The following is an 8,821-nucleotide window of genomic DNA, read 5'->3' as shown; positions in this document are numbered from 1 at the left end:
ATGTTTTCATAAAACTCTGAGTGCATCGATGCATAGTATGTGCATCGATGCATGAAATGCATTCGATGTTCAATTTATTCCATGGTGCATCAATGCATGGATTGGTGCATCACTTTGAAAATTTGATTTTAGGCTTGATTTTGGTTCAAAATACTTTGTGAAAATTGTTTCAAAAATATATTAAGTATAAAACACAAATTTACACATTTAGTAAGGTTTGAAATTGATCTTGAAGACTTGGAGTAACAATTTGATATTCGAGTAATTAAATCGAATATACTTAGAAAATCATTTATAAAATCTTAAAATTCATTTATACTTAATTTGTTATATCAAAACATCAAAATGTTTTCAACAAATATCATTAAATAATTAAAAATAATATAATTTTCATTTGAAAAGTTTAATCACGACAAGCTTTTCAACACAAAATCAGGTGTAAAATAGCCCATTTTAATCTTTTCAAGACATTAATGACGAAAGTAAATTAAAAAGATTACAAATATTTATATGAATCAAGTGTCTATGTAGTAAATAAGTTGTTATCATTTTTTGAGGTATTGAGTTCGAGTAATTGAATGTCAGAAGTACGAACGTTTAATATTAAATAATTGAAATTATTTTTAAACAAATATTTTCTTATATTTACTCATATTAATAAAAAAATATTATTAATATTTTAGACACGTTTTTAGAAAATATATAAAAAGAAAACACCGTCAAAAGCAAAGGAAATCAATTTAAATTTATGTCACGTTTGGCTTCTTAAATCTTTTATATTATTTTATTTAGAAAATTTAAACTATATGAAAAGTAAAACAATATTTTTATAACAACAATACGTTTACCATCTATTTCCCATGAGAAATAAAATATTTTTTCATGTATAAATTTGAATTGTGATTTAAAATTTGATATTTAAATTTTCTTAAAAATATATTAAATCAAGACAATTTTATTAGTTTAAAAAGGTTTAGTTTTAACTTTGTAAAATATTTTTAATTAAAATAATGATATTTTTTATAAAATAAAAAGAATGAATCAATAATATATATATATATATATATATATATAGGTGAATAAATTTATATTATTTTTTAATATAAATTGAGAATAATATTTATAAACTTTTATATTTATATAAATAAAAATTTAATCTTTATAGACATTAAAATCGTAATAGATATTAAAGTCTTAATAATAAATAATATCAAAATTTTATATAAATATGTTTTACTTATACTAGACATAAGCATAAATAGATAATTATAATAAAATCATATTTTTTAAATTTGAAAATATTAAATTTTTATTTATGAAATTTTAATCACTTTTGTTTAAAAGAAAAAAAATAACGTATGTTCCTTCAAACCAAAACCTTCTATTGCACTTGAATAGAAATAATTACAAATACGAAACATTATCTAATAATTTTTAATTGAAAATTAAGATAATTATTTTATTGACAGCTCAGCGCGTAGTGTGTAAATATTGTGTTTTTCTCTCTATATAAAGATCTATCGTGCTCTTCCAAGTCCTCTATCTTCTTTACCTTGGTTTATAACTTTTTTCTTTATTTTTTGCAATTGAAGTGAAAAAGAACGATAATGCCGGCTGCAGGAGGAATTGGCCCCGGTAACGGGAAGGAGTACCCGGGAAACCTTACCCCATTCGTCACCGTAACATGTATTGTTGCTTCCATGGGGGGTCTGATTTTTGGTTATGATATTGGGATTTCTGGTAATATTTCAACAAAAAAAAAACTTATATTTTCTTCGTTTAGTTCGCGTAGAAATTAATGTCTTTTTTGTGGGGGTATTTGATAGGTGGGGTGACGACTATGGCGCCATTCCTGCAAAAGTTCTTCCCAAAAGTGTGGGAGAAGAAGGAAGCTGATAAGTCGACGAATCAGTATTGTCAATACGATAGCCAAACCCTTACGATGTTCACATCGTCGCTGTACTTGGCCGCTCTGTTGGCTTCCGTGGCAGCAGGCACCGTCACTCGTAAGCTCGGAAGGAAATTGTCCATGCTTTTCGGCGGTTTACTCTTCTTTGTTGGAGCTCTTATCAATGGCTTTGCCAAAGCTGTTTGGATGTTGATTGTTGGTAGATTGTTGCTTGGTTTCGGTGTGGGATTTGCTAATCAGGTAATAAACCTTTATCAGCGACAAAAAGCTCTAGATCTCTCTGTTATGCCTGGATTGTTTTCTTCTCTGTTTCGATCAGAGTTTCACATGCTTGATTTATGGATTCTTACTAGTTCCCTAAGTTTGAGTTTTTTGTTTTGTTTCATCGTAAGTTTTTCGTAGAGACTAAAGACGTGCTGTTTGAAAAGAGTGACAAAAGTTCATGTTTTATTCCCTTGGTGTTCATTTTTTATTTAGGTTTTTGCAGTTTTTTTTTGGTGACTTATCTCTTAGTGTTCCTCTTCCTTGAAACCTGAGCCTTTTTGCTTCAGATCTGTTACTTGTTTTCCTTGATAGTGTTCTGTGTATAAAGGATCGGACAATGTTTCACTCTTCGGAAAGCTTGTTTCAGATCCAGACAAGCTCTTTTCTATTTCTTTTTACTGCATAAAATCTCCAATGCTATGGGGGTTCTTTTACAAAATTTGATATATTTTTTACCCTGAAATTAAACCATTCTTCTTCAAGTTTGAGATCCGAGAGTCAGCAATGAATGAGTTTTAAATAAACGATTTAATATGTTATTGTTGCTTCTTCTTCTTTTTTTCTCCAGTCAAACGTGGCTATTTTTTCCACGAAAGTTTACTCCTACGATGGCTGATGCAACAGCCGTTGAATCATTGAAAATTGAACCATGTCTTATTATCTTATAAATTCTATATTATAAGAAAAAAAATTAAATTATGACTTTCAATGTGTTTCATACTTCTACAAGCGTGACTTCGATCTGTTGAATGGAAAGCAAATTCTTCTTTTTTTACTCCAACGTACTAAATTAAATATTGACAACTTGACAGAGCCATGTGGTCCCAAATAACTTCAATTTGTGCATTATTCCCATGCCTAACTTTTAATTTTTTAAACTAATGCTAGGCTTATAAATTTAATTTGGACTAATTCTTTCGTTCTTTTTGGTGGTAATTTTTACAGTCTGTGCCACTCTACCTCTCAGAAATGGCACCCTATAGATATAGAGGAGCATTGAACATTGGCTTCCAATTATCAATTACAGTTGGTATCCTTATTGCCAATGTGTTGAATTATTTCTTTGCTAAGATCAAAGGTGGGTGGGGCTGGCGCCTTAGTTTGGGTGGTGCAATGGTCCCTGCCCTCATAATCACTATTGGATCCCTCGTCCTCCCGGACACACCAAACTCTATGATAGAACGTGGCCAAACCGAGGAAGCCAAGACTAAACTCAAGAAAATTCGAGGTGTTGATGATGTTGAGGAGGAATTTAAGGACCTCGTAGCTGCTAGTGATGCATCGAAGCTTGTGGATCACCCTTGGACTAACTTGTTGAAGAGGAAATACAGGTCTCATTTAATCATGGCCGTCTTGATTCCTTTCTTCCAGCAACTAACAGGCATTAATGTCATTATGTTCTATGCTCCGGTATTATTCAACACAATCGGTTTCGGAGACGATGCTTCCCTCATGTCTGCAGTGATCACTGGTGTTGTCAACGTTGTGGCAACATTAGTTTCGATCTATGGTGTCGATAAGTGGGGAAGGAGGTTCCTTTTCCTAGAGGGTGGAATTCAGATGTTGATCTGCCAGGTACATGAAATTTCTCACATGAAATTGAAACCATTATCAACTACATTGTGTTGGTACTAATATTTTTATGCATTTTCAGGCTGTTGTGGCAGCTTCCATCGGCGCTAAGTTCGGTACTAGTGGGAATCCTGGTGAGTTGCCCAAGTGGTATGCCATTGTTGTGGTGCTTTTCATCTGCGTTTACGTAGCTGGATTCGCCTGGTCTTGGGGACCCTTGGGATGGTTGGTGCCTAGTGAAATTTTTCCATTGGAAATCCGATCAGCGGCACAGAGTGTCAATGTGTCAGTCAACATGCTCTTCACATTCGCGGTGGCTCAAGTGTTCTTAACCATGCTTTGCCACCTGAAATTTGGGTTGTTCCTTTTCTTTGCCTTCTTTGTGGTATTGATGTCCATCTTTGTGTACTACTTCTTGCCCGAGACAAAGGGTATTCCGATTGAAGAGATGAGCCAAGTCTGGAAATCTCACTGGTATTGGTCCCGATTCGTCGAAGATGATGACTACCCCAATGGAGGCATGGAGATGAGCAAGGGAGGCCTTGGTCCCAAGAATGTGTAGCTCGACTCAACAAAACCATGGATTGATTATTTACTTTGTTTAAATAGTATTTCTTTGTTTTGAAATTTAGCATTTGACAGCAGTGTATACACTATTGGTTCAAAAAGTTCTCGGATCAAATATATATAAATGAAATTTCAGTTTCTTAAAAACAGAACTCATCAGCTGTATAACGCTAACAATTTTACAGCACAAATGATTTGGTGTGAATGCTGAGATATATACAGGATGAATATCGGCGTATGTATCCATGTCTTGGAACTCATCTGGCAGATTCTCCCCTTATTTTCACATTCAAAACATAAATTTTTTGCTGGTTCATGTATCTTTAGATAAGCACCTCCATGCTTATCTAACTCTACTATGGAATTTAGTTAGTGATTTAGATAAAATTGCATATTCCTATTTTGGCCAAGGGATTATCTTATGTTTTAATATAAAATAGAAAATGATATCTTGTAACATTTGCATAAATCTTAATCTAATCATGTGTTTTTTAATATTACAAACAATTTTGTAAGTCAATAAAGGAGAGAATTTGCCATTGGTATGATTCTCATTGCATATAACAATCAACTTTGCTAATGGTTTTGGCATTGAGTAAAAAGTAGTTGATTATGGACTAGTGGCAAATGGCCAGAATTTATGATGAAAACTTGGTTATTGTACAGCAAAAAGGATAAAACAGTTGGGAGTAGATATCCACAACTCTATTTATTCCTAGTGGAGAATCAAGTTTCACATGCATTTGAAGTTCCATCTTGTCCTTTATCACAGTTTGGCAGGGAGACGTGTTTAAGCTTTCCGTGACAAATGTAAACCGAAAGCAATGTCGGAAATGGGGATGGGCATGAATTCATTAACCCAGGAAAGCAAAAATCAAAATCCTTGGGAAGAAATGAAAAGGGATGGGATTGTTTTTGTAAATTTGATCACAGGCCAAAAAGAAGAATCACATGATTACATATGTATTTATTACAATGTGGTGAGCATAGGGCAATTTTGTTTCCCTACCATTAGACAAAGTTTGGGTTTTGGATGAGATGGAATTAAATTTTTTTTTGGGCTACCTGTCCCTCTCAATTCTCGATATTTTGGTGATACAACAATTTGGGAATCGTATGCTAATGCTATCTTATGTTGGTTGGTCCAACATGTCTTCTTGGTTTTCCTTTTGTTATGTTTATCCAAAGATGAACAATAAAAACGATTATTATGGGGCTTGTAATAATCAGCCTTATTGGGCATGAATTGATGGATTTACTTTACAGGCTCATACTTCCTAATTGGACTATCGGTTTCATACCATCAATTTTGCTTGCTAGTTACTGGGCTGATGTAATGATTGATTCCATTGAAAGAAGATCGTTGTGCTGTGCACAGCTCTCCCACTCCAATGTGAAGACAAATTCCTTCCAATCGCAACCAGTTTTTCTCCGTCGTTAATTTTCACTTCAACAACCCCCATGAATTTTCATCTCCTCCGCTCTTATCCTGCCTCCTCCGTCATCCAATTCTTCCCTCGTTACCCTTCCCCTGCACCTCACCGCTCTAGACTCTTCTTAGTAAGGTCCACTCTCACCAAAATCCTCACTATTCAACTTTTATAATTTTTTTACTTTCAATTTAATTCCTTTTATCATCTGCTAGTATTTTTATTTTATTTGGAACTTTTTTTTTAAATCAGGTCGAATCTTCCTTTTCCTAATGAGAAAGCCATGTACCACAGAGAACTTGAAACCGCGGTGAAGGTCGTGGAGAGTGCTTGTCGTCTTTGCGTCGACGTAAATTCACTCAAAAACTTGAATCTAACCTCCTGTTCCTTAGCCACTTTCTCGGTTGCATTAATTATGATATTTATTTTCTTATTTTTGTATTTTACTGATTTAAAAAAGATTCATTTTTTATTATTTATTTTTGAATTATAGGTGCAAAGGTCTCTGTTCTCTGATGAAGGGCAGATTGTCGAAAAGAAAGATCAAACTCCGGTCACAGTGGCAGATTTTGGAGTCCAGGCTCTTGTTAGTTTAGGTATTTTCATTAATGCCTCAATGTAGTATGATAGTTCTGTTTGTTGCATGTTTTGCTTAATTACTAGGATATGAAAGCAAAAGGCTTGAATATTGAAATAGAATCTGGCGTTACACTAATAAGCTTTTTCCATAGTTGAATTTACTTTGAGACTTGCGAGTAGACTTTATAGTTCAGTCCTATTTTCCAATGAAAAATATATGATTTATGCTTTCGAATATGTGTATCCATATGATTTTTTATGTACTGCTGTTGCAAAAGATATGTGACATGGCAAATCAAGTGGTGCTTATTGGTTGATTAACAAGTTTAAACAGTTGAAACTAAACTTGTGTTTCTTCTTTGCTTTCGGTGATAGAATTAAGTAAATTATTCCCTTCAATTCCATTGGTGGCGGAGGAGGACTCTAGTTTTATACGTTCAAACAATCTGGTGGATCCTGTAGTAAGTGCAGTATCTGATAAAACAAGCATTGATGAGGAATCACTGTCACATGATGATGTGCTGGAAGCAATTGACAGAGGGGGAAAGAACGTTTTTGCTACGGGAACAAAACCAGCTACATATTGGGTACAAGCTTCATAGGCTTACCTGTAAATTGCGGTTTTAATTTCTGCTGATGGAAAAGTAAAAAATATTGTCCAGGTGATATGATTGGAATGTACTTTATTGACATGTTTAAGTCCACAAACTTGATGCAGATACTGGATCCAATTGATGGCACCCGGGGGTTTGTAAAAGGAAGTCCAGCCTTATATGTGGTATGACTTGCATTCTGCTTCAATTCACTTTTTTGAAAATAAAATTGAAATGTTGTTTTAGTGCCAAGAATTATCTTGTAAATTTAGTAGGTCTAGCGCAGAAAAATAAAGTGCCTCATTCACCTTGACCTATTAAACAAGTCTTACTAGAGTAACACCATTCCGTTGTACATTAATGATGCATTACAATCAAATTAAACATTTTCTGTTCTGGCTTAGTTTCTGCAACGAAACCAGCATTTGAGAAGTTCTTTGGTAAGTAATTTTTTATGATTGCAAGGTTTTATAAACCTTGTTCTTGCGGTTTCTAGATGAACGTGTATTTTTTCCACTTTTAGCCATGTTATGCTATTTGCATAAGCACATTCTTTCCTTGCCATTTTCTTGACTGAGGGCATATTTTGAATTTTTCAGGTAGGTTTATCTCTAGTTGTTGAAGGAGATATTGTGTTAGGTGTGATGGGCTGCCCTAACTGGGTTGTAGATACTTCTTTCCAGTCTACCACTGATGCCCAAGGTTATAAAAATAGTTCTCTTCAATTGGGTATCATTATGGTTGCTCATGTTGGCTGTGGAACTTGGACAAAGAGGTTAAAGAGTATGCTTGATTGCTCAACTAAAATTTCATCTGATTGGACCAGATGCTTTGTTGATGGTTATTCTTTGGTCTCCAATGCCCGCTTCTGTATTCCAGAGAGTCAAACATGGGAGTCACTGCCATTATCAGTTTTGTACAAAGCAAGAATTGATGATGACAATGTAGGGGATAAGGAAATCCGTCTTTTGTCCGCATATTGTGGAAGGTTTGGTGTTTTTCCATGCCCAGCTTGATGTTTTCCTACTCGTATGATTTTCCATTCAGATTTCACCAGTTATCTAAACAATGTTCTTTTTCCTGCTATTTATTTTTTGTTTTCTTGGTGATTAGACTTGATATTTCGAAAGTATTTATTGCGTGTGCATGATATTGATATCCTTATTGTTTGCAGTTTATGCAAGTACTTAATGGTGGCTTCAGGTCGGGCATCTGTTTTCATTCTTCGAGCAAGATCTGAAAAAGTTATCAGGGTATAATCTTGGTTATAGTTAACTGAACACATAAATCAAGTTGTAATGTTTATCTTATCTTCTTCGTGACAATATAGGTTTGGGACCATGCTGTTGGTATGATATGCGTGCATGAAGCTGGAGGAAAGGTAAGTGTTAGATCTCATCCCAAACAGAAGAATGCCACATATGAGACATCTTGTGGTGGTGATCATTATGGGAGGCATTTTCGAATTGTTTTCGCGTTGCCTTTTCTGCATGGGGCCAATAATGGGAAGACAAAAAAACACGGAAACATTTCCATATGACATACATACAGACAGTTAATCTAGCATGTGAAATAAATATTTCATAGTTGGTTCAGTTTATGTCCAGTTCCATGTTTCTAACATCTAAGATTGTACATCAAATTGACACCGTTGATTCAGGTGACAGATTGGAAAGGAAGTGAGCTCGATCTTGCTGCAGATCAAATTGAACGGAGGAGCATATACCCTGCGGGTGGGATTCTGGTGACTAATGGGACCATCCATAATCAGATACTGCAGATGATACCTTCCATTTCATCACAAGTCTAACATCGAGCCATACCGAATTGGTATTCACATTCCATTGTTCGATTCTTTGAATGCCATTTAGGTTGCAGCAAAACCTGTCTTTTTTTAAATTAAAATT

The 8,821-nt window shown here is 34.4% G+C and overlaps 2 protein-coding genes across 3 annotated transcripts; both read left to right on the top strand.

Moving 5' to 3' along the window:
• Positions 1-1,559: 1,559 nt before the first annotated feature.
• On the top strand, positions 1,560-4,351 carry LOC120137108 (sugar carrier protein C-like). The gene is made up of 4 exons (XM_039152951.1): positions 1,560-1,740; positions 1,827-2,149; positions 3,119-3,748; positions 3,828-4,351. Exons 1-4 carry the CDS (start codon positions 1,608-1,610, stop codon positions 4,305-4,307), a joined length of 1,566 nt encoding a protein of 521 aa, XP_039008882.1. The 5' UTR covers positions 1,560-1,607; the 3' UTR covers positions 4,308-4,351.
• A 1,362-nt stretch (positions 4,352-5,713) lies between these two features.
• LOC120137043 (putative PAP-specific phosphatase, mitochondrial) lies at positions 5,714-8,821 on the top strand. Of its 2 annotated transcripts, XM_039152915.1 has the most exons (9): positions 5,717-5,877; positions 5,995-6,091; positions 6,236-6,338; positions 6,697-6,908; positions 7,040-7,099; positions 7,514-7,902; positions 8,089-8,167; positions 8,245-8,295; positions 8,575-8,821. In XM_039152915.1, the coding sequence occupies exons 1-9, from the start codon at positions 5,774-5,776 to the stop codon at positions 8,722-8,724; spliced, it is 1,245 nt and encodes a 414-aa protein (XP_039008846.1). In that variant the 5' UTR covers positions 5,717-5,773; the 3' UTR covers positions 8,725-8,821. The 2 variants fall into 2 exon arrangements, with proteins under 2 accessions (XP_039008845.1, XP_039008846.1); XM_039152914.1 differs by lacking the exon at positions 8,575-8,821 and having other exon boundaries at positions 5,714-5,877; positions 8,245-8,469.

Source organism: Hibiscus syriacus, unplaced genomic scaffold, assembly GCF_006381635.1.
Source record: "Hibiscus syriacus cultivar Baekdansim isolate YM2019G1 unplaced genomic scaffold, ASM638163v2 tig00110647_pilon, whole genome shotgun sequence".
Classification (NCBI taxonomy): Eukaryota; Viridiplantae; Streptophyta; class Magnoliopsida; order Malvales; family Malvaceae; genus Hibiscus; species Hibiscus syriacus.
The sequence above is the reverse complement of the archived record's forward strand: the minus strand, read 5'-3'. Positions and strand labels throughout refer to the sequence as shown.

Coding starts and splice junctions, on each gene's coding strand:
- LOC120137108 (XM_039152951.1), top strand. CDS start 1,608: ATGCCGGCTGCAGGAGGAATTGGCCCCGGTAACGGGAAGGAGTACCCG. Junction 1,741..1,826: donor TTATGATATTGGGATTTCTG/GTAATATTTCAA, acceptor GGTATTTGATAG/GTGGGGTGACGACTATGGCG. Junction 2,150..3,118: donor GTGTGGGATTTGCTAATCAG/GTAATAAACCTT, acceptor TAATTTTTACAG/TCTGTGCCACTCTACCTCTC.
- LOC120137043 (XM_039152914.1), top strand. CDS start 5,774: ATGAATTTTCATCTCCTCCGCTCTTATCCTGCCTCCTCCGTCATCCAA. Junction 7,100..7,513: donor GAAGTCCAGCCTTATATGTG/GTATGACTTGCA, acceptor TGAATTTTTCAG/GTAGGTTTATCTCTAGTTGT. Junction 7,903..8,088: donor TTGTCCGCATATTGTGGAAG/GTTTGGTGTTTT, acceptor TATTGTTTGCAG/TTTATGCAAGTACTTAATGG.